Source organism: Chamaea fasciata, unplaced genomic scaffold (assembly GCF_029207755.1).
Source record: "Chamaea fasciata isolate MVZ Bird 193981 ecotype frontalis unplaced genomic scaffold, bChaFas1.0.hap1 SCAF_27, whole genome shotgun sequence".
NCBI classification, from domain to species: Eukaryota; Metazoa; Chordata; class Aves; order Passeriformes; family Sylviidae; genus Chamaea; species Chamaea fasciata.
In genome coordinates, this window is record NW_027094112.1 from 5,229,808 (window position 1) to 5,252,875 (window position 23,068).

The window sequence follows — 23,068 nt, forward strand, 5'->3', positions numbered from 1 at the left end:
CGAGTGGGCAGCGGGTCAGGGGAGGACAAATAAACCCAAAGCAAACCCTCTCTAATTAAATGTCTTCGTGCTAAATTAACTCCCCCCCCCCCAAAAAAAAAGGTTATCGGGAACAAGGGGAGGGATTTGGGACACCGGGATGGGGATGAAGGAGAAGGGAGGGAGAATTCCAGAGGATAAATCACGGGAAGGGGAGAGAGCCTCAGGAGCGGAGTGAAAAAAAAAAAGAAATTAAATCAAAATTTGCTCCATTCCCTTTCCTGGGAGAGCTCCCAGAGCTGGGAAAATCCCACAGGGAACACCTGGGACAGCCAGGGACAGATCCAGGGACAGATCCAGGGACAGATCCAGGGACAAACAGAGACAAACAGGGACAAATCCAGGGAGAAATCCAGGGACAGATCCAGGGACAGATCCAGGGAAAGATCCAGGGACAGATCCAGGGACAGATCCAGGGACAGATCCAGGGAGAGATCCAGGGAGAGATCCAGGGACAAACAGGGACAAATCCAGGGACAGATCCAGGGAGAGATCCAGGGACAGATCCAGGGACAGATCCAGGAACAAATCCAGGGAAAAAAACCCAGGGACGGGACAGCCCCTTCCCTGCCTCTCCCAGCACATTCCCAGGAATGCCAGGGACGGGATCCGTGGATCCCCAGGGGTGGGAGAAGGAGGGAGAGGAACTCTCCTTCCCCCAGGGATGGGAAACCCGGGACAGGAGATCCCTGATCTGACCCCACGGGATTCCCTGGGATCCGCTCCCTGCCCAGGCCCCTCTGGAGCTGCTCCCGTTCCCTTCCCAGGGGATTTGGGACACTCCTGGCTGCTGTCCCTTGTCCCAGCAGGGCTGTCCTGCTCTCCCTCCTCACCTCCAGGCACGGGCAGGGGAAGGGAAGGGCCCAGGGCTGGAATCCCGCAGGAATCCCGCAGGAATCATTAAAAAACTGGGATTTTGGCCTCACCTGCGAGAAATTCCCTCTGCAACATTCCCCCTCCCCCAAAAAAGAGAAAACAAATCCCCCCTGGCTTCCAGGAAGAGCAGGACAGGGCAGAGCGAGGAGAACCTGAGGAGGCTTTAAAACAACCAAACAGAATTAAAGAATAATAACGACGACAACGGCGAGGTACAAAATAGGAATTATTTATATTTTCCAAAAAAAAAAAAAAAAACAAAAAAAAAAACCAAAACAACAAAACAATAAAACAATAAAACAAAACAGAGTTCCCAGCTATCGAAACATCTCTGCTGTAAGAAGTGACTAAATAGAAAGGGACAGGGCCGGCCCCAGGCAGCCGGCGCAGGTACAAACAGTGTAAAGAATCACGGGGCGACTCAGGGGACAGCCGTCAGCAACATTAAAATTCATCCTGCGGGAGCGCGGGCCGGGGTGGGGGGCGGTTATTTTATTATTTTTCGTTAAAAACAAAACGAGGGGGAAAGAAAAGGGGGCAATAAAAGCGGGGGGGAAACGCCCCAGGACGTTTCCCAGCGGGTTTAAAAACCAGAAGCCGGCGGCGGCGGCGGCGCTCTGGGCACCGGGGGGGTTCGGTCCTCGCCGCCCCGCGTGCTCCCAGCTCGGATTTCATAGAAAAGAAAATAAAAAGGGGGTTGAACCTTTCTCTGTTTGTTTGTTTTTCCTTTTTTTTTTTTTTTTGCAGTGGACACACGGAAGTGCTAAAAACCGGCAAATTCATCTCCTGGCCGAGGGGCAGCACGAGGGGGGAGGCACGTCCAGCTCGGCTCGGCCGCCAGGACTTTGGGAATAATTTTGTTTGTTTGTTTGTTTGTTTTTTTGCCATAAATAGAACTCGTGGAGTTTCCCCTCGGGGGATATTTTTAAAAAAAGAAAAGAAAAGGAAGGGAAAAAAACCCAACAGGACCTCGGCGGCGGCGGAGGGAGGGAGGGGGTGTGGGAGTTTCCGTGCGTGTGCCTTTGGCTCTTCCCGAGAAAGCGGCGGAAGGAGAAGAATCCTGTGGCTCAGGTGTAATCCCCACGCACACACACACACACACACACACGCACACGCACAGGCACAGACACGCGGGGCCCCGGGGCGGGAGGAGCCGGGAGAAGGGAACACACAGACACAGGGAAATCACCGCGGGAACAGCCCCAGAGCCCACCCTCCCCCCTTGTTTTTGTTCGCTTTTTTGTGGTTTTTGTTTTTCCCAAAGTTTCTCGGCGCCGTTGGACAAAAGCGTGGGAGCCTCTCCCCTTGCCCGGCGGGCAGAGGCCGCGCTCCGCGGGGCCGGCCGCCTTCCCCCGTCACGGTCACGGCAGCAGCGGGCGGCGCCGCTTCCAGAAAAGCTCGGGATGAGCGGCGCCGGCCCTTAGGATTGCTTCAGGCGCTTGCGGGGCGGGCCCAGGAAGGGACACTGCGCCGAGGCCAGCGAGCGATAGGCCTCGGCCACCAGGTGCGGGTGCGACACCACCATGGACTTCCAGCCAGACGTCTCCATCACGTCCGAGGCGTGGCTGAAACACACCGCGGCGTCACGGGGACGGGGAGTGGGGACGGGGATGGGGATGGGATAATGGGGAATGGGAATAATGGGGAATGGGGACGGGGATGGGGATGGGATAATGGGGAATGGGAATAATGGGGAATGGGGACGGGGACGGGATAATGGGGAATGGGGACGGGGGAATGGGGAATGGGAATAATGGGGAATGGGGACGGGGGAATAGGAATGGGGATGGGGAATGGGATAATGGGGAATGGGGAATGAGGATTGGGGAATGGGGATGGGATAATGGGGAGTGGGGACGGGGATGGGGGAATGGGAATGGGATAATGGGGAATGGGGAACGGGGAATGGGGATGGGGAATGGGAATAATGGGGAACGGGGAATGGGAACAATGGGGAATGGGGAATGGGAATGGGGGAATTGGGATAATGGGGATAATGGGGAACGGGGAATAGGGAACGGGGGAATGGGGATAATGGGGAATGGGCATAATGGGGAATGGGGACTAGGGGAATGGGGGAATTGGGATCAGGGACTGGGATAATGGGGAACAGGGACCGGGTTAGGGATTGGGGGAATGGGATAATGGGGAATACAGATAGGGGGAATAGGGAGTAGGGGTTGGGATAATGGGGAATAGGGACCAGGATCAGGGACTGGGATAACCAGGAGCAGACCGGGATTAGGGATTGGGATAACGGGGAGCAAACTGGGATCAGGGACTGGGATAACCAGGAGCAGACCAGGATTAGGGATTGGGATAACGGGGAGCAAACTGGGATCAGGACCAGGATAACTGGGAGCAGACGCGGATCAGGGCCCAGGACCAGGGGAGCAGCCCTCCAGGCTCTTCCCAGGGCCCTGAGGACGTCGGGGCTTGCCCCTCCTGGGCCCTCTCAGGGCACTGAGGGCTCCGGCCCCGTTCCAGGTTTGGAGTTGAGGAGGAAAAGCTGCAGCAGGCTCCAGGTGGGATGGCAGAGCCGTGTAAATCGATATAAAAAGCACTGCAGGAAGTGCACGGGGTGACAGAAATGTTCCCGTTGTTAAAGCTTGGCAGGGATTTTCCATCTGCCGCCGGGATCAATCCCTCAGCATCAAATCACGGAACGCTTTGGGCTGGAAGGAGCTGAAAGCTCCCCCAGCCCCGGGGGCAGGGATGGCTCCTGGCCTGGGACAATTCCGGGAGCAGAACTCCCTGATGCTGCCCTGCCTGCACGTCCTGCTGAGCCCAGGGAGCTCCAGAGCAGCTCCCAGGCTGTTCCCACTGTGGAAAACCCCAGGGGAAGCAGGCTGACCTGGGTCTGGGGCAATTCCAAGTGGGGAATGCCGGAAAAACCACGGGGAGGGAAGTCAGAAATAACAGAGGGGAGCTGAGAGCCTTCCCTGCAGGGGCCAGGGCAGGAGGGGGAACCTGCTGCTCACAAGGAACACGGAGCAACAAACGTGGAACCCCGGGGATGGGGAGAGGAGCCCGGCCTTAGTTTGCTTGGAGTGAGCAGGGAAAGGGAAAGGGGAAAGGGGAAAGGGGAAAGGGAAAAGCGGAAAGGGGAAAGGGAAAAGGGGGAAAGGGGAAAAGGGGAAAGGGGAAAAGGGGAAAGGCAAAAGGGGAGAGGCAAAAGGGGAAAGGGGAAAGGGAAAGGGGAAAGGAAAGGGGGAAAGGGGAAAGGCAAAAGGGAAAGGGAAAGGGGAAAAGAGGAAAAGGGAAGGGAAGAGGAAAAGAAGGAGAAAAGGAAAGGGGAAAGGGGAGGGTTTTGTCCATGCTGGAGCAATTACTCACTAATTAATGAAGTCCACGGCCTGGGTTTTGAGCTGGTCTGCGCTGTGCAGGTCGGCCAGGATCAGGATCTCAGCTGCGTTCTCCACGGACAGGTTACTGCAGAGAGCATCCTCACACATCACCTTCAGCCTCTCCAGGGCATACTGAGGGGAGAATCATGGAATTTTACACCTGGAGTTCCCCCAGGGCATCCTCACACATCACCTCCAGCCTCTCCAGGGCACCCTGGGCACAAACCCATGGAATTTGCCCTGGATTTACTCCCCCAGCTGAGGAACCCTGCAGGTTTGCACCCAGGAGCGTTCTGTGCCCCGAGCTGGGATCCACCCGCGGGATCCACCTGCGGGATCCACCCGCGGGACGGTCTCTGTCACTCTCAATCGATCTCCTGACCGACTTCAGGCCCTGCCCGAGCTCGGGACTGGGCTGAAGTGCCGCACTGCAGCTCGGTGAAGCCGTTTTCCCGGAGCCTGCCGGCCGACAGGGGCACCGGCTCCTGAGTTTCCCTCTGGGAAAAGCGGGAGGGCAAATCCAATCTCTCCGCAATAAACGAAGCGGTTTACGGGGGCCAGCCTCCAGTTGGGATAATTGCCTGGCAGAGCCTGGAAAGGGAACAATTAAAGCCGCAGATGGAACGTTCTCCTCCTCGTGGCCACTTTTTAAATTCCTTTTTTTCGGGTTTTTTTTCGGGTTTTTGCTACAAATAACTCGTCTTTAATCACACTGTTGGCCCTGAGCGGCCGCTCTCAGCGGCAACATTTCCCCTTTCCCTCCTTTTTGGATTCCCCCTCAGCTCCTGGAGCTGAATTTTGGGGCTAATTCCAGCTTTTTCCTCAGAGGGAGCAGCCTCAGTCCCCGGGGTAAATATTGGGATGTTCTTTTGTTCCCTCGTGGAGGAGAGTTTATTTATTTTTAATTTTAATTCCTGCTTTAAAGGCTCACAACGAGCTGGGAAAGGGAAAGCAGCGCTGCATTAAGGGGCAGGAAAAATCGGGATCAAAGCCCCGCCTTGCCCTCAGTCAACACCTGGGAATGCTGGATGGACGTGGGGAGGACGCTGGAGTCTCCTGGCTCTGATTCCCAGCCCAATCCCGGCTGGAACGGGGCTTCTCTCCCCACGTTCTGGGACACAAAAGGGTCACAAAGATCCCCCAGGACAAATCCCCCCAGCCAGGAGAATCCCAGGAGAAGGAGAATCCCAGGATTTCAGGAGGAAGAGACAATTCCAGGATTCAAGGAGAAGGGAGAGTCCCATGATTTAAGGAGCAGGAAGAATCTTGGGATTCCAGGAGCAGGAGAATCCCAGGATTTCAGGAGAAGGCGACAACTCCAGGATTTCAGGAGCAGGGCAGAATCCCAGGATTTAAGGAGAAGGGAGAATCCCATGAGAATGAAACAATCCCAGGATTCCAGGAGAAGGGACAGTCCCAAGATTCCAGGAGCAGGGAGAACATCCCAGGATTCCAGGAAAAGGGGAGAAGCCCAGGATTCCAGGAGAAGGGAGAATCCCGGGATTCCAGGAGCAGAGAGAACCCCAAGATTCCAGAGAGTGCCCCAGGGCAGGGGGGAGAACCCTGCAATTCTGAGCCATTCCAAGGATAAATCCAGGATTCAGGCTCCAGACTGGATCTTTCCCCAGCACCTTTAAGGGGAAAATTTAAAAAAAAAAAAAAAAAAGGGAATAGTTTGGGTGTTGATTATGGAATTTCTGGGATTTACAGAGCTCTCACTCCCATCCCTGGGGCTGCAAAGGGGAGGGGGCACAGCACCAGGGAATTCCAGCTGGAATTCCAGCTGAGAACCCCAGGGAATTCCTGCAGAGCCCCAGGGAATTCCAGCTGGGATTCCAGCAACTCCCAGGGAACTCCAGCAGCTCCCAGGAGCACCAGGGACTGTAAAACCACCAACATTCCCCTGCCCGATCTCCAGAGAATTCCTCAGGGCAGGGCAGGTGGAGAACTGTGTGTCCAGCCCCAGCACGGCTCCGGGAGTTTGGGAATAACCACATGGAAAAACCCATCCCTGCATCCACTTGGATCCCGCTGAACAGGCTCTTCTGGGAGCTCCAAACCAAAATCCTTAAAAACCAGCAGCAGAGCAAAAAATTCCCGGTGGTTTAACGGGAAGAGCTGCAGCAGAGTCCTCTGGAAGCTCCAAAAGGAGCAGCGGAGGGAGAAATTCCTGTTGGATCTGCAGCTGTGCAGCTCCAGGTGTGCTCCCCGTCACTCTGATGGTCCAGGCGCGTCTCCAGGTTTCCCTGGAAGCTCCAATTCCAAGGAAGCTGCCCGTGCCAGGGCTCTGGGACGTCCCCAGACCCCCGAATTTACCTTGTCAGCAGCCGCCAGCAGGTCGTCAGCCATCTTGTCCAGGTTTGGGGCCTTCCCAGTGTAAATAAAACACATCATCTCCTTAAAAACCTCGGGCTCCACGTCGTTGATCTCCACCCGGTTCTGCAAGGGGCAAACGGAGCTTTCCGGGGTCTGCCCAGGGCCCCCCGTGCCCCCCAAACCCCCCGGGGCACAGGGAAGGGGGTGCGAGGAGCTGGGCTTGGGAAGGGAAGGGAAGGGGAGAGAAGGAGGGGAAAGGAGGGGGAAAGGAGGGGAAAGGAGGGGAAAAGGGGGAAAAGGAGGGGGAAAGGAGGGGAAAAGGGGGAAAAGGAGGGGAAAAGGAGAGGTGCCAGGGGATCACCTGGGCAGGCCCACTCCCTCCCTGGGGTGCCAGGGGATCACCTGGAGTACCAGAGATCACCTGGACAGGAAGATTCCCTCCCTGGGGACCACCTGGGCAGGCCCACTCCCTCCCTGGGCTCTCACCTTTTTGCTCTCCTCCATCTCGTGCTCGAACATGGCGCTGAAGACGGGCGAGCGCGCTGCCCGGGGAATGGGATTGGAGTGTTGGAGCTGCTGGGAAGGGCTGGCAGCACCTCCCAAAGCATTGCCCCCACCCCAAACCAAAGCATTGCCCCCACCCCAAACCAAACCATTCCCTCCACCCCAAACCATTCCCTCCACCCCAAACCAAACCATTCCCTCCACCCCAAACTATTCCTCCTATCCCAAACTATTTCCTCCCATCCCAAACTATTCCTTCCATCCCAAACTAAACCATTCCTCCCATCCCAAACCATTCCCTCCACCCCAAACCAACCCCCTCCCTCCACCCCAAACCCTTCCCTGCCATTCCCCCAGCCCTCCCCCCGTTCCGGGGCAGTTCCCCACCTGCCAGGATGGCCTTGTGGCCCTTGAACTCCTGGCCGGCCACGCAGAGGCAGCAGTCGGTGAAGCGCGAGTTCTCCCAGAGCCCGCCCAGCTCGTCGGCCAGGCGGCACTCGGGCACCTTCACCATGTTCATGGTGTTCTGCCCCGAGATGTTCACCGAGTCCTGCACCACGCTCACCTGGGGACAGGGACGCTCAGGGACGGCTCCCGGGCCTGCGGGGCGCCCTGCTGCCGGGGCAGGGCGGGGGGCAGTGGGGTGGGACCCACAGGGGAGCATGGCAGACCCCACAGCAGAGCAGGGCAGACCCCACAGGGGAGCAGGACAGACCCCACAGCAGAGCAGGGCAGACCCCACAGGGGAGCAGGACAGACCCCACAGGGGAGCAGGGCAGACCCCACAGGGGAGCAGGACAGACCCCACAGGGGAGCAGGACAGACCCCACAGCAGAGCAGGACAGACCCCACAGGAGAGCAGGGCAGACCCCACAGCAGAGCAGGACAGACCCCACAGCAGAGCAGGACAGACCCCACAGGGGAGCAGGACAGACCCCACAGGGGAGCAGGACAGACCCCACAGCAGAGCAGGACAGACCCCACAGCAGAGCAGGGCAGACCCCACAGCAGAGCAGGACAGACCCCACAGGGGAGCAGGACAGACCCCACAGGGGAGCAGGGCAGACCCCACAGCAGAGCAGGACAGACCCCACAGCAGAGCAGGACAGACCCCACAGGGGAGCAGGACAGACCCCACAGGGGAGCAGGACAGACCCCACAGGGGAGCAGGACAGACCCCACAGGAGAGCAGGACAGACCCCACAGGGGAGCAGGACAGACCCCACAGGGGAGCAGGACAGACCCCACAGCAGAGCAGGACAGACCCCACAGCAGAGCAGGGCAGACCCCACAGGAGAGCAGGACAGACCCCACAGGGGAGCAGGACAGACCCCACAGGGGAGCAGGGCAGACCCCACAGGGGAGCAGGACAGACCCCACAGCAGAGCAGGGCAGACCCCACAGGGGAGCAGGACAGACCCCACAGCAGAGCAGGACAGACCCCACAGGGGAGCAGGACAGACCCCACAGCAGAGCAGGACAGACCCCACAGGGGAGCAGGACAGACCCCACAGGGGAGCAGGACAGACCCCACAGGAGAGCAGGACAGACCCCACAGGGGAGCAGGACAGACCCCACAGGGGAGCAGGACAGACCCCACAGCAGAGCAGGACAGACCCCACAGCAGAGCAGGGCAGACCCCACAGGAGAGCAGGACAGACCCCACAGGAGAGCAGGACAGACCCCACAGGAGAGCAGGACAGACCCCACAGGGGAGCAGGACAGACCCCACAGGGGAGCAGGACAGACCCCACAGCAGAGCAGGACAGACCCCACAGGGGAGCAGGACAGACCCCACAGGGGAGCAGGGCAGACCCCACAGGGGAGCAGGACAGACCCCACAGCAGAGCAGGGCAGACCCCACAGGGGAGCAGGACAGACCCCACAGGGGAGCAGGACAGACCCCACAGCAGAGCAGGACAGACCCCACAGGGGAGCAGGACAGACCCCACAGCAGAGCAGGACAGACCCCACAGGGGAGCAGGACAGACCCCACAGCCCTCAGTTCAGTCAATGAAGGGTTTAAAATGCCCCACTTTTACAGGATCCTTTGCAGAGATCCCTGCATCAGGGTGTCCATTCCAAATCCCAAATCCCAAAGCTCAAACCCCAAAGGCCAAACCCCAAAGGCCAAACCCCAAAGGCCAAAGGGCAAAGGGCAAACCCCAAAGGCCAAAGGGCAAAGGGCAAACCCCAAAGGCCAAACCCCAAAGGCCAAAGGGCAAAGGCCAAACCCCAAAGGCCAAAGGGCAAAGGCCAAACCCCAAAGGCCAAAGGGCAAAGGCTAAACCCCAAAGGCCAAAGGGCAAAGGCCAAACCCCAAAGGCCAAACCCCAAAGGCCAAAGGCCAAAGGGCAAAGGCCAAAGGCCAAAGGCCAGAGGCCAGCAGCAGATTTCCCCGCCGGCCCCACACTGACAGCACGTCCATGAGCAGCTCTCTGAAGGGCATGGAGGGGCTTTTGGCTCTGTCCCGATTTCTTGCAGACACCACACCTGACCCAGTTTCTCCCTCCGTGACGGCGAAACGTCCCCGATCAATAATGCAGCAGCCACCGCTGCCGGGGGAACGAGGGATGCACCGAGGGGCAGCTCTGCCCCCTCAGCGCCCTGCCGCTGCTCCCAGGAGAGCCAGACGCCCCAAACCACGATGAAACCCGGCTCCAGGCTTAGCTAAACCCAGCCCAGGCTGCGGCAGGGCAGGAGGGAGGCCGGGAGGAGGCAGATTCCCGATCCCTGCCCCAGAGGAGAGGAATCTCCGCCGGCAGGGCCTCGTGGGGAGCCCGTGCAGCGCCGGCCCCGAGGTGAAGCCACAGCTGCTGCAGAGGCCAATTAGCAGAGCTCGGGGATTCATTGTTGCCCTGCCGCAGGTTGGGGTGATGGAGGGGACTGAGGACGTTGCCGGGATTTGCTGTGCAGCCCCAGGTAAATTCCAGCCCTGTCCTGAAGCAGTGGGCAGGGGAGGGCAAGGACAGCCGGGGAAGATCCACAGGGAAAGGAGAAGGGAAGCAGGGAGAGAGAGAAAGGAAAAAGGAAAAGGAGAAGAAAAGGAGAAGAAAAGCAGAAAAGCAGAAGAAAAGGAGAGGGAGAAGGAAGGAAAGGAGAAAAGGAGAAAAGAAGGGAGAAGGAGAAGGAAAGGAGAAGGAGATGAAGAAAAGGGGAAGGAGAGGAGAAGGAGAAAGAGGAAAAGGAGAAGAAAAGGGAAAGGAGAAGAATAGGGAAAGGAGAAGGAAAAGAAAAGGAAAAGAGAAGGAGAAGAAGGAGAAGGAGAAGGAGAAGAAGGCAAAGAAAAATGAAAGGAAAAAGGAAAGGGGAAAGGAGAAGGATCCCAGCCCCGGGTGCCAAGCCAGGTAGGGGTTTGTCTCTGCCATGCCAGACTCCCCCCTCTCCTCCCTTTCCATGCCCAAGGAAGGGCTCCCTCCATCCCCAGGAACTGCAGCTGCTGATTAAACACCCCGGAGATGTTGGTTCATTTAAAAACGCGCGTGATTATGACGGCCAAAACCCGAAAAACAACCACCCCAAAACCACAAACCAAACACCCCCCCCAAAGATCCCAGCTGTCAAGGGACTTTGAAGCGCTCCTTTTATACCTGAAAGAAAACACAGCAAAAGAAAAGACTCCCAGAAAAAAAGAAAAACGGTGCAAGGAGAGAACAACTTGTTCTGCTCTCTTCTGGTAAAAAAAAAAAAAAAAGAAAACCCAGCTCCAGGAGGGGGTTTGCAGTTAAAAAGACAATGGGAGAGAGGCAGAAGAAGCTCTGAAGACACTAAATTGAGAGTTGCTATTTGCTCATTAAGCTTTTTCAACCTCAGTCTCTGGGCTTGGAAATAGCCGGCTGCATCTTGGGCTGGAATGGCACAAGTGAAATAATAATGATGATGCTGTCGTGTGGAAAAACACGGACACAAGGACCAGGAAACGGCGATTGCTGTAAAAATCCCCCTTTTTCTCCCCCCCCCTCACATTTTTCTCTCTGCTGGCTGTGCAGACACACGGGAGGGAATAAAGAGCAGCTCTCCTCTATCGAGCGGGGCAGTTCCCAGTGCTGTGATTCCCCCAAGGCAGAGGGACGGGGACACCAAAGCACCGGGGAAACGCTCATCAACCCTGCCCAGCTCCCTGACCATCCCGGGGAAAAGCCGAGGGATGACTGAGGCACGGGAAAGGCACGGGCAGAGCAGTGACAGGGCGGGATCAGGACGCCCAGCAGTGATCCTGAGCCCGTGAGAGGCGGGAGGGAAGGGTGAGCCCAGCCTGGGGCTCTGTGGGGCTGCCCGGGGCTCTGTGGGGTTGTTTGGGGCTCAGTGGGGCTGTTTGGGGCTCTGTGGGGCTGCCTGGGGTTGTGAGGAGCTCTGTGGGGCTGTGAGGAGCTCTGTGGGGCTCTGTGGGGCTGCCTGGGGCTCTGTGAGGCTGTTTGGGGCTCTGTGGGGTTGCCTGGGGCTGCCTGGGGCTCTGTGGGGCTGTGAGGAGCTCTGTGGGGCTCTGTGGGGCTGTTTGGGGCTCTGTGGGGTTGCCTGGGGCTGCCTGGGGCTCTGTGGGGCTGTGAGGAGCTCTGTGGGGCTCTGTAGGGCTGCCTGGGGCTCTGTGGGGCTGTCAGGAGCTCTGTGAGGCTCTGTGGGGCTGTTTGGGGCTCTGTGGGGTTGCCTGGGGCTCTGTGGGACTGTGAGGTGCTCTGTGGGGCTCTGTGGGGCTGTCAGGATCTCTGTGGGGTTGCCTGGGGCTCTGTGGGGCTGTCAGGAGCTCTGTGGGGCTCTGTAGGGCTGCCTGGGGCTCTGTGGGGCTGTCAGGAGCTCTGTGGGGCTCTGTGGGGCTGCCTGGGGCTGTGTGGGGCTGTGTGGGGCCGGAGCAGGGCTCACCTCACAGAACAGGGTCAGTTTGTCGTCCGGCAGGAGCCCGTTGGCCTCATCCAGCAGGAAATCTCTCCTGATGAACTTCTTGAAGCCCCAGTCCTTGCCTTGCACGAAGCGATAGGCGCGCTGGCTCTCTGCAGGACAGGCCGGGCTTAACCCGGACAGCAGAGCCCAGAGCCGGGCCCAGCAGAGCCCAGGACAGGGTTCACCCACCCAGAGGGGTTCCACTTACCCCCAGGAGGGATTTAACCCACCCAGAGGGGTCTCACCCCCAGGAGGGATTTAACCCACCCAGAGGGGTCTCACTTACCCCCAGGAGGGATTTAACCCACCCAGAGGGGTTCCACTTACTCCCAGGAGGGATTTAACCCACCCAGAGGGGTCTCACTTACCCCCAGGAGGGATTTAACCCACCCAGAGGGGTCTCACTTACCCCCAGGAGGGATTTAACCCACCCAGAGGGGTCTCACTTACCCCCAGGAGGGATTTAACCCACCCAGAGGGGTCTCACTTACTCCCAGGAGGGATTTAACCCACCCAGAGGGGTCTCACTTACCCCCAGGAGGGATTTAACCCACCCAGAGGGGTCTCACTTACCCCCAGGAGGGATTTAACCCACCCAGAGGGGTCTCACTCACACAAAGAGGGGTTTCATTCACCCCAGAGGGACCTCACTCACCTCAGAAAGGGTTTCCCTCATCCCTGAAAGGGTTTTCCTCACCCCCAGAGGGGTCTCACTCATCCGAGGAGGAGTTTCCCTCACCCCAGAGAGAGTTTCCTTCACCCCAGAAAGGGTTTCACTCCTGCAGAAGGGTTTTCCCCACCCAGAGGGGTCTCCCTCACCCCAGAGGGGTCTCCTCCACCCCGAGGGGTCCCACTCACCCATGGCCTTGGTCTCCTCTCCCTTGGCGTTGAGGATGGAGAACTTGAACTTGGCCCTGACCTCGCTCTTGGGGCAGCTCACCAGCAGCAGGTACAGGGACAGGTAATCCTTGCTCTCCTCGTCCAGGCCCTTGGGGTTCACACGTAAACACCTGCAGGAGGGGGATTGGGGAATGCTGGCACCTCAGGGGGTCTGGAAAGGGAACTGAGGGATTGTCACATCTGCACAGCAAACAGGGGCTGGCAACAACCCCTGAGCCCCAGGGGAGCAGAGCTGCCCCCTCACACTGAGGAAAAACACCCCCAGGAATTCTGGGCAGTCCAACAAATCCTCAGGGAGCAGGGCTGGGAGGGCTGAGAAACTCCCTGGATACCAATCCTTTCCAAAAGGGAAGTGAAATAAATCAAGTGGAGGGAATGGGTTTGAGGGATGTGCAACAAACGCAGAGAAACGGTGGATAAAATTCCACAGGAGCCAAGTGGTGCCGGGAACAAGGGATTGCTGGAGGGATGGTGGCTCTTAACTAAAAAAAAAAAACTAAAATAAAAACACCAGGGTTAAAAGGAAAAACTCCTCCTGTGTGAAGAAAAGGCAGGAAGAGGCTCTTCCATGACCTGAAACTTGACATGAGAGCAGAAAAGCAGAGGGATAATGAAGAGCTCCCACACACAGGGAGCAATCCCACAGCTCCAGATGTTCCAGGGGAACACGGGGGACAGAGGTGACAGGAACAAAGGCAAGCACAGCTCTGCCACCCAAAGGAGAGAGCTCACACTGTATCCCAGGGATACAGCTCGTCCAGGAGCTGCTCTCCCACTGTTTGCACTGGGAAAAAAGGGAAAAAGAAAAAAAAAAGGGGGATTGTGAAGGAGTCGGGATAAAAGCAGGACTCAGCCCAGGGATGCAGCAGGACACGGCTCCGAGCAAAGCCCACCCGGAGTCTCTGCAAACCACTGAGGGCACAGGGGAGAGCAGGGAGGTGTGGAGGAAAGGCCCCAGATGAGGTCACCCTGCCGAGGCAGCAGCAGGGAGAGGACACCGGCACTCCCCTCATCCCCACGGCCGCGAAAAGCCGCCACTCGCCGCGAGGGAATTCACAGCAGGGAAAAATCCACCTTACAACCCCAAGGGGTACACGAGGGGCTGGGACTGGGAGGGTGAAAGGGGCTCTGCAGCCTGGGCTGCTCACACCCATCTGGGCTGAGGGTAAATGCTGGTTTGTGTGCACGGAATGCTGAGGGATCGGGGCTCCACGGGCAGGGTAATGATGGATTTTCATGGATTCCCTCTGTCCCAGCCCCCAAAGCCCACCCCAGAACCCCTCTCCCTGGTTTTACTTAAGTTTGTCGTTGGCTCTAGAGCTTTGTGTGCAAGAAATGCTGAGGCACTGGGGGTTCCATGGGCAGGATAACGATGGATTTTCATCCATTTTCATGGATTTTCATTTTCCTGGATTCCCTCTGTCCCAGCCCACCCCAGGTGGGTGAACCCCTCTCCTGCCTCTCACCACTTGAGTTTGTCGTTGGCTCCCGAGGAAAAGGTCGAGCTCTTGATGACCTCCCCCATCTCCTCACGGCAGAAGCTGAAGTTGTTGATGGTCCACATGTAGGAGAACTTCACCACCTTGATCTGCAGGGAGAGCAGGGGGGCCGTGGGCTCACCCTGCCCGCCCCACAGGGACAGAGGCAGCCCCACAGCCCCGGGCTGGGGCAGGGAGTGGCTGCCAGGGGCTCCTGCGGGCACCGGCAGCGTCGCCTGTCGCCGTGGGGACAACGGCACCGTGGGGCTGGGGAGCTGCTGTGTTTCCTGTGTGTAACTGCTGTGTAACTGCTGTGATTGCAGTGACTGCTGTGTGTAACTGCTGTGTAACTGCTGTATTTCCTGTGTGTGACTGCTGTGTAACTGCCCCGTGTGTAACTGCAGTGATGGCTGTGTGTAACTGCCTGTGTAACTGTAGTGATTGCAGTGATTGCTGTGTGTAACTGCTGTGTAGCACCAGAGCCATCCCAAACCCTGGAATTCAGGGGAACTGACCTGTGTGTAGCACCAGAGTCATCCCAAACCCTGGAATTCAGGGGAACTGACCTGTGTGCAGCACCAGAGCCATCCCAAACCCTGGAATTCAGGGGAACTGACCTGTGTGCAGCACCAGAACCATCCCAAACCCTGGAATTCAGGGGAACTGACCTGTGTGCAGCACCAGAACCATCCCAAACCCTGGAATTCAGGGGAACTGACCTGTGTGTAGCACCAGCTCTCGGCCACGGGCCCACTGGACATCTCTGCCGGAGGGGGGGGACTCGGCACCCTGGACATCGCCAGCTTGGAACCGGGCAGGGCACAGGGCAGGGACTGGATCAGCTGCACCTGGGGACAGAGAACACCAAAATCATCAGCCAGTGTGGAAACGGGAGCTCAGCTGCACCTGGGGACAGAGAAAACCCATCAGAACCAGCAGCCAACATGGAAACGGGAGCTCAGCTCTGCCTGGGAAACAGAGAAACCACCAAAATCAACACATGGAGCTCATCTGTACCTGGGGAGAGACATTAACCATGAGAACCAACAGCCAGCACGGAAACAGGAGCTGAGCTGTACCAGGGGACAGAGAAATCATCAAAATCAACAACCAGCATGGAAACGGGAGCTCAGCTGTGCCTGGGGACAGAGAGGAAACACCAAAATCAACACATGGAGCTCAACTTCACCTGGGGAGAGACAGAAACCACCAGAACCAAGAGGCAGCACAGAAACGGGGAGCTGAGCTGTATCTGGGGGAAAGGAACCACAGAGACCCACCAGCAGCAGGGCAATGAGCTCAGCTGCACTTAGGGGGGGCCACAAAAACCACCAGAGCTGAGGACAAACCAAACCAGCCCCAGGGGTCCCATCTCCCAGCACACAGATCCCTCTGTGCCCTCTGAACGCGCTGGGGAAAGGTTTCACTGAACACAAAACACCCCAAAGCTGAGCCTGGAGCCCAGCACTGGGGGTTGGCAGAGGGAAGAGGCCGGGCTGAGCCTTCTGCTCAGGGCTCGGTGTGCTGCAGCCCCTCACACACGGGTTCCTGCAGCAGCAGCAGCAGCCAGGGAGGGATTTTGGGACTGGCCACCTGTCTGCACGCTGAGCAGCAAGATGGTCAGGGATGGGAAGGCTTCAGCAGGAGGGAGTGAATAAATAAAGCCTGAGCGCAGCCCGGGGAAGCGGGTTTTGTTGGTAAAATCTGGATTTTGGATCCATGAGACTGGGGTTTTGTTGGTAAAATTTGGATTTTGGATCCATGGAAGTGGGTTTTGTTGGTAAAATCTGGATTTTGGATCCATAGAAGTGGGTTTTGTTGTTAAAATCTGGATTTTGGATCCATGGAAGTGGGTCCTGTTGTTAAAATCTGGATTTTGGATCCATGAAAGTGGATTTTGTTGTAAATTTCGGTGATTTAGTTTTTAGCCAGCACCTTGTCACACAAGGTGTTCTGATCCCAGAAAATGCAGCTTTTATTTAAGAATTAAAAGGATGGATTAATTAAAAAAAAAAAGACATAAGACCAACTCAAAAGAACTTTGGAATCCTCTGACCCAGCGAAGGAACGTCCCTGGGCAGGAGGTGGGAATTAAAATTAAACCCCCTGGCACAAGCAGCCCTTCAATTCCCCACGACTGGCTTTGCCTGCTCAGGACACCTGAGGTGTCCCCAGGTGTCACCTCCCCTGCACTGGGGCTGGATGGAGAAGCTTGGAGGGGAATATTTGGGAAACGATTGAGATATCAGGGCTCGGGAGAGGCAGGGACACAAAACAAAGCAGAAAATATTATTTTCTGGCCCCGTGTGTGTGCAGGGAAGAGTTTGCTGCTCCTTGGCTCTGAACACCGAACCCGTGGCTGGGGGCAGAGTTAAAATCAGAGCTCGGAGACATTCCCAAGCGCTTCCAGATGGAGACATTGGATCCAGAGGCAGGAGAAATGTCCCCTTGTCACGCCGAGCTGCCAAAATCCTGCCACAGGTGGGCACGGGAACTCAGCACAGAACCCCTCAGCGACAGACCCCGAAATTAAAGATTTCTGCCCCAAAGATCCGGCATCCCCTGCTTCTTTAGGGCAAACCAACTCCCTTCCAGCAGAAACTCCCGGGGATTTTCACTCCCAGCCAGCTTTGGTCAGGGGAAGGGAGGAATGAAGGAGATTTTTAATTGAGGGTTTCAGAAGCTGAGTGGTTGTTCCTGGGGCCGGCAAAGCATCAAAGGGAGCCCGGGAACGGCGCGGGGAGAGGGAGCAGGACGTGATAATTGCAGTAGGAAAACAGGGATGAGGCAGGAAAAGCTCCTTCAGCTCCCTGCAGCCTTCAGAGCCTCGGGAAGGGCGCAGGAGGGATGGGGTTGGAACGGGGAAAAGGGGGGGAAAGGGGGAAAAAAGGGGGAAAAGGAAAAGGGGGAATGGGGAAAAGGGAAAGGGGAAAAGGGAAAGGGGGAAAGGGGGGAAAGGGAAAAAGCAGGGAATGAAAGGGCAGAGCTGTGGGGATGGGATGGGGCAAAGGGGGAAGAACGAGCCACGGAGCTGGGAGTGACCCCACAGAGATGGGAGTGACCCCACGGAGCCAGGAGTGACCCCACAGAACTGGGAATGACCCCATGGAGCCAGGAGTGACCCCACAGAACTGGGAATGACCCCATGGAGCCAGGAGTGACCCCACAGAACTGGGAATGACCCCATGGAGCCAGGAGTGACCCCACAGAGATGGGAGTGACCCCATGGAGCCAGGAGTGACCCCACAGAGATGGGAGTGACCCCATGGAGCCAGGAGTGACCCCACAGAACTGGGAATGACCCCATGGAGCCAGGAGTGACCCCACAGAACTGGGAATGACCCCATGGAGCCAGGAGTGACCCCACAGAACTGGGAATGGCCCCATGGAGCCAGGAGTGACCCCACAGAGATGGGAATGACCCCATGGAGCCAGGAGTGACCCCACAGAACTGGGAATGACCCCATGGAGCCAGGAGTGACCCCACAGAACTGGGAATGACCCCATGGAGCCAGGAGTGACCCCACAGAGATGGGAATGACCCCATGGAGCCAGGAGTGACCCCACAGAACTGGGAATGACCCCATGGAGCCAGGAGTGACCCCACAGAACTGGGAATGACCCCATGGAGCCAGGAGTGACCCCACAGAACTGGGAATGACCCCATGGAGCCAGGAGTGACCCCACAGAACGGGGAATGACCCCATGGAGCCAGGAGTGACCCCACAGAACGGGGAATGACCCCATGGAGCCAGGAGTGACCCCACAGAGATGGGAATGACCCCATGGAGCCAGGAGTGACCCCACAGAACTGGGAATGACCCCATGGAGCCAGGAGTGACCCCACAGAACGGGGAATGACCCCATGGAGCTGGGAGTGACCCCACAGAACTGGGAACGATCCTATGGAGCCAGGAGTGACCCCACAGAACTGGGAATGACCCCATGGAGCCTGGAGTGACCCCAGAGAACTGGGAACGACCCTATGGAGCCAGGAGTGACCCCTGAATATCGGCAGCACTGGAGTTCAGTGACCAAAACTTCCCTTTGAAAAACATCCTGGACCCACCCGCCAGGCCCCCGGGGCAGTGCCAGCTGTGTCCTGCTGCAGGGGACTGTCCCCTGCAGGGGCCTGGAGTGGCCAGGCTGGGATTTCACCTGCTGGGAAGTCTCTGCATGACACCACCCGAAACATCACCGTGAAATGAGACGTTTGTATCCTGAGCACTCGGGAGTGTTCTCACGGGTATTAGTGACCTTAAAGGCACCAAATATCGGAAATGAGCCTGTTTTGGCACCAAATATCGGAAATGAGCCTGTTTCCAGAAGAACCTCTGGGCCTGTGTTGGGTTTAATCCTGTCCCAGGTGTGCACGAGGCCGTGTGGAAATGATTTCTGTTATCACACGCTGGATGAGTTTTCAGAGCCCCAGTGTTGCTGTGTTTGATTCACCACGAGGGTGACACCAGCCCCAAATACAAACTTTAACCTTGTGCTTGTGCCTAAAGCCACTTTTAATCCTAAACCAGCACCTTCCCAGGAGGATCACGGGCTGAGCAAAGCTGAACCGAGATCTCGGTGTGAAAGTTTCAGCTCCATTTTTCTCTCAAACCAGCGGATCCTCCGTGGCCAAACCAGCCCCTTCCAGACGGGAACGTTTAATCCCTGCCACGACCCCCCCGACTTCATGAACTCCACAGACGCTCAAAAAGAAACTTTATGAACTCCACAGACGCCTAAAAATAAACTTTATGAACTCCACAGACACTCAAAAAGAAACTTTATGAACCCCACAGATGTGTGAAAGTCCCCGGAGCCGCGGGGCCTGGTGACACCTCGGATCAGCCCCTCCTGCAGCCAGAGAACTCCCTCCCAGGAATTCCCCAGGCACTGGGTGCCTCTCCAGCCCTAAAAACGTGCAGGGAAAACCCTGAAAGAAGCCCCAGGACCCCAAATTCCTGCTCAGTATTCTCCTCCTCCTCCTCAGCCGTGCACAGAGACTTCCAGAAGCTCCCACAGAACGGCCCCAAACCCCCAGGGGTCACCCCCAGCTCCGGGCCCTGCTCAGGACACCCCAAAATCCCTCCCTGGGAGCTCCAGGGAACATGCTCATCCCTTGGTGAGCTGCTCCAGTGCCCCGCCGCCCTCCTGGGCAAAGAACTTCTCCCTAAAATCCGCCCTAAATCCTTAAAACCCGGCCCTAAATCCCTCCTGACACAGGCCCGGGGCGCTGCCTCTGCTCAGCGGGGAGAAGAGCTCAGCGCTGGGTTCATCACTCAGCTCCTTCCTCCCACACCGAGCGGCGACAGGATGTTGTAAGGCACCAAAACAACAACAAAAAGAGAGAAAAATCTATTTCCAGATCACTTTCTGGGCACCAAGAACTGTTCCCTGCCCCGCCAGGCGTTTCTGGACCCGGCCACACGTTTTTATTTCAGCTCCAAGCACAGACACCTCCGAGCAGCAGCCCCTGGGCTGAGGATGAAGGAGCAGCTCTCTCGCTGAAAGGGTTTTTTTTTTTTTTGGCCGTTCCTGTTTGTTTATTTTGGGCTTTCTCCATTTCCTGACAGGTTTTGGGGGTTTTTTGTTTTGCCGTGTTTCCTCTCTGCAAACCCCCAGCAGAGCGAGGCTGGGAGGAATGAGCCAGGAGATCTTACATAATCCTCCAGCCCGAGCAGTAAATCCAGGCGGGTGGGGAGCAGGGATCCCACAGGATTCCCGTGGGATTCCCAGAGCACAGCCCAGCGCGAGGAACGGGAGCACTCCCAGCCCAAACCTGGCAGGGAGAACACCCGGGATTGGGATGATCCCGAGCTCCCAGGAGCAGCAAACCCCGCGGAGAAATTCCAGGAGTGAGGCTGGGACTGTCCCGAAAAAATTCCCAGCGGGAACAAGCTCAGCCCTCCCAGATTAACCCCAGAGCTGCCCCCAGCGGAAACTGGGACAGGAGCCGCTCACTTGGCTGGGTTTAACGCTTATCAGGGATAACATTTTCCTCCTCCACGGGAAAGCAGAAGGAAATCGGAGTAACCACGGCACAAGAAACAGTGGGGAGGGTTTTAAAGCACTGGGGTGTGGGCTGGGCCGGCAGCGATGCCCTCGCTTTAACCCCCCGCGCCGGGCTGGGTGTGTGCCCAAAGCCCCGGGATTTTGGGGAGAAAAGGGGTGGGTTTGGAACAGTAACTCGGGCTGTCACAGTTTCCATTCGACGGGCACAGCTCTGTGTCACTGTCAGGGACACGATCACACCCTCCGAGCACTTCTGCTGAGCTCAAACCCAAACTAAGTATCAAAAAAAGGGGGGGGGGGGGAACCCACCCCAAAACATCAGCTTTTTCTTCAGGTGACAACAAAACAAGGGATAAAATGACACCAAATCGTCGTGGGCAGCGGGCTGGAAAATGTCACTGAAAGAGAAATCAGGTGGGTGTTTTGCTTTGAATGATTCGGGGTCGGGAGTTCTGTTTTATAAAGCACAAATAAGTGTCATTCCTCAGACTCTCACAGGCCTTCACGACAAGCCGCCACTTAAAACTCCGAAGGCGAAGTGGGGAAAAAAAAAAAAAAAAAAAAAGAGGAAATGAGCGAAAAGTGTTTGTTTTCCTTATGCCAGGACGATGCTCCGGAGCCACAACACGAACACATCCAGCAGCGCTGCCTGGGAGAGAGCGAGCTGACAGCGGATCTCATCGCAGCCGAGATTTCCCTGCCCCTCCAAGAACTCCTGTCAGAGCCAGACAACAATCCCATCTCCCGCTCGTGTTTTCCCTCTGGAACACCGGGAATGCGGGCGGTGCTCGGCAGCGGCCCCGGCAGCGCTGCCGGCTCGCCGGGGAAGGGGAATTATTTCCCTTTCCACACTGCAGGATGATGCACCATTTCCTCCGAGCGGCAAGCACAGGCCCCACAGCGGCCCTGGGAGCAGCAGCCGCGATCCCGGGGCTGTGATTCTCACCGAGCACAACTTCGCTGCGGCCCCGGGGATGTGCTGAAGGTCCCGGCCAGGCCACGACCTGTCACCCCGGAGCGCCTGCTGCTGCTGCTCCCACTCCGGCCCGGTCCCCTTCGTGCCGCTCGTGTTCCCTCAGCGGCTCCGGGCACCGCACCGCCGCTCTCCCCGGGCCCGCCGAGCTCCAGCGATCCCCGCTCCAGGGTTTTCCCCAACTTTTCCCCGCCCGCCCCAACGCCGTCCCTCAGGCCCTGCGCTTCCCCCCCCCCCCCCCCCCACCCTCACCTCTCCCCTCACAACTCCTTCCCCTCGGCTCTCACCTCGCGGCCCGAGGAGCGGCCCCGCCGGCGGTGCGGCGCTGCAGGGAGGCCGGGGGGAGGCGGGGAGCGCTGCCGGGGCAGGTGCGGTGTGTGTGGGGACGGCCCCCGGAGCCCGCAGCCCCCTCAGGAGACCACCGGCGGCTGGGGATCACTATTTGGCAGCATGTCCTCCCGGGCCGGTCTCCGCCGAGCGCGACCGGGGGATCACTATTGCGCAGGTGCCCGCAGCAGCTCAGCGCGCATGCGCGCGGTGCCGGGGCGGCGGGGGGGCCGGGATATGGCGCTGCCCAGCGCTTCCCTGACGGCCGCGCACGCGCACTGCGGGGCTGGCGCCGCCGGCCACGCCCACCGCCCCTTTATAGCCGCGCTCCCGTCGCGCGAGACCTTTCCCCCCCGTCCTGCGCATGCGGCCGCTCTCCGGTCTCACTTTGTAGCAGCTCGCGTCCCTCCTGCGCTTTAAGAAATACATCACTTTGTGGCAGGCGTGCCCTAGCGGCCATGCCCCTCCTGCCGCCCCTCTGATGAATTCTCATCATCGCCGTGTCCCTCGCTGTCCCCGCTGTCCCCGTTCGGCACCGGGCTGCTGCTGTCGCAGTGCCGTTCCACCGCGGGGCTCTCGCTGCCCGTGTCTGCCACAGAGTCCTGCCGCACACGGCCCTCGCAGGCGGCACCGCCTTCCCCCGAGCCTGGGGAGGTGTCCGGGTGTGTGCCATCGCCCTTTTCCTCACGGCTCCGTGAGGGGACAGCTGCCTGAGGGAATGGCGGGAACCATCTCCCGTTCCCTCACGGCTCTGAGGGGACACCTGCCAAAGGGAATGGCGGCTGCCATCTCCCCTTCCCTCACGGCTCCATGAGGGGACACGGGCCTGAGGGAATGGCGGGAACCATCTCCCCTTCCCTCACGGCTCCATGAGGGGACACCTGCCAAAGGGAATGGCGGCTGCCATCTGCCCTCACGGCTCATGAGGGAACACCTGCCTGAGGGAATGGTGGGAACCATCTCCCCTTCCCTCACGGCTCCATGAGGGGACATGGGCCTGAGGGAATGGCGGGAACCATCTCCCCTTCCCTCACGGCTCCATGAGGGGACACCTGCCTGAGGGAATGGTGGGAACCATCTCCCCTTCCCTCACGGCTCCATGAGGGGACACCTGCCTGAGGGAATGGCGGGAACCATCTCCCCTTCCCTCACGGCTCCATGAGGGGACACCTGCCTGAGGGAATGGCGGCTGCCATCTCCCCTTCCCTCACGGCTCCATGAGGGGACACGGGCCTGAGGGAATGGCGGCTGCCATCTCCCCTCACGGCTCCATGAGGGGACACGGGCCTGAGGGAATGGCGGCTGCCATCTCCCCTCATGGCTCCATGAGGGGACACGGGCCTGAGGGAATGGCGGCTGCCATCTCCCCTTCCCTCACGGCTCCATGAGGGGACACCTGCCTGAGGGAATGGCGGCTGCCATCT

The 23,068-nt window shown here is 58.2% G+C and overlaps 1 protein-coding gene across 1 annotated transcript; it reads right to left on the reverse strand.

Moving 5' to 3' along the window:
* Nucleotides 1-1,122: 1,122 nt before the first annotated feature.
* Nucleotides 1,123-21,810, reverse strand: SPOP (speckle type BTB/POZ protein). Its single transcript, XM_066205106.1, has 10 exons — nt 21,605-21,810; nt 15,055-15,183; nt 14,324-14,445; nt 12,816-12,967; nt 11,940-12,067; nt 7,470-7,647; nt 7,065-7,120; nt 6,579-6,701; nt 4,252-4,394; nt 1,123-2,480 (listed from the first exon to the last, which is right to left on the reverse strand). Exons 2-10 carry the CDS (start codon nt 15,130-15,132, stop codon nt 2,336-2,338), a joined length of 1,125 nt encoding a protein of 374 aa, XP_066061203.1. The 5' UTR covers nt 15,133-15,183; nt 21,605-21,810; the 3' UTR covers nt 1,123-2,335.
* Between the last annotated feature and the right edge of the window lie 1,258 nt (nt 21,811-23,068).

Coding starts and splice junctions, on each gene's coding strand:
- SPOP (XM_066205106.1), bottom strand. CDS start 15,132: ATGTCCAGGGTGCCGAGTCCCCCCCCTCCGGCAGAGATGTCCAGTGGG. Junction 7,648..11,939: donor AACTGACCCTGTTCTGTGAG/GTGAGCCCTGCT, acceptor CCCTGTCCCCAG/GTGAGCGTGGTGCAGGACTC. Junction 4,395..6,578: donor TGCTGGCGGCTGCTGACAAG/GTAAATTCGGGG, acceptor TTCTCCCCTCAG/TATGCCCTGGAGAGGCTGAA.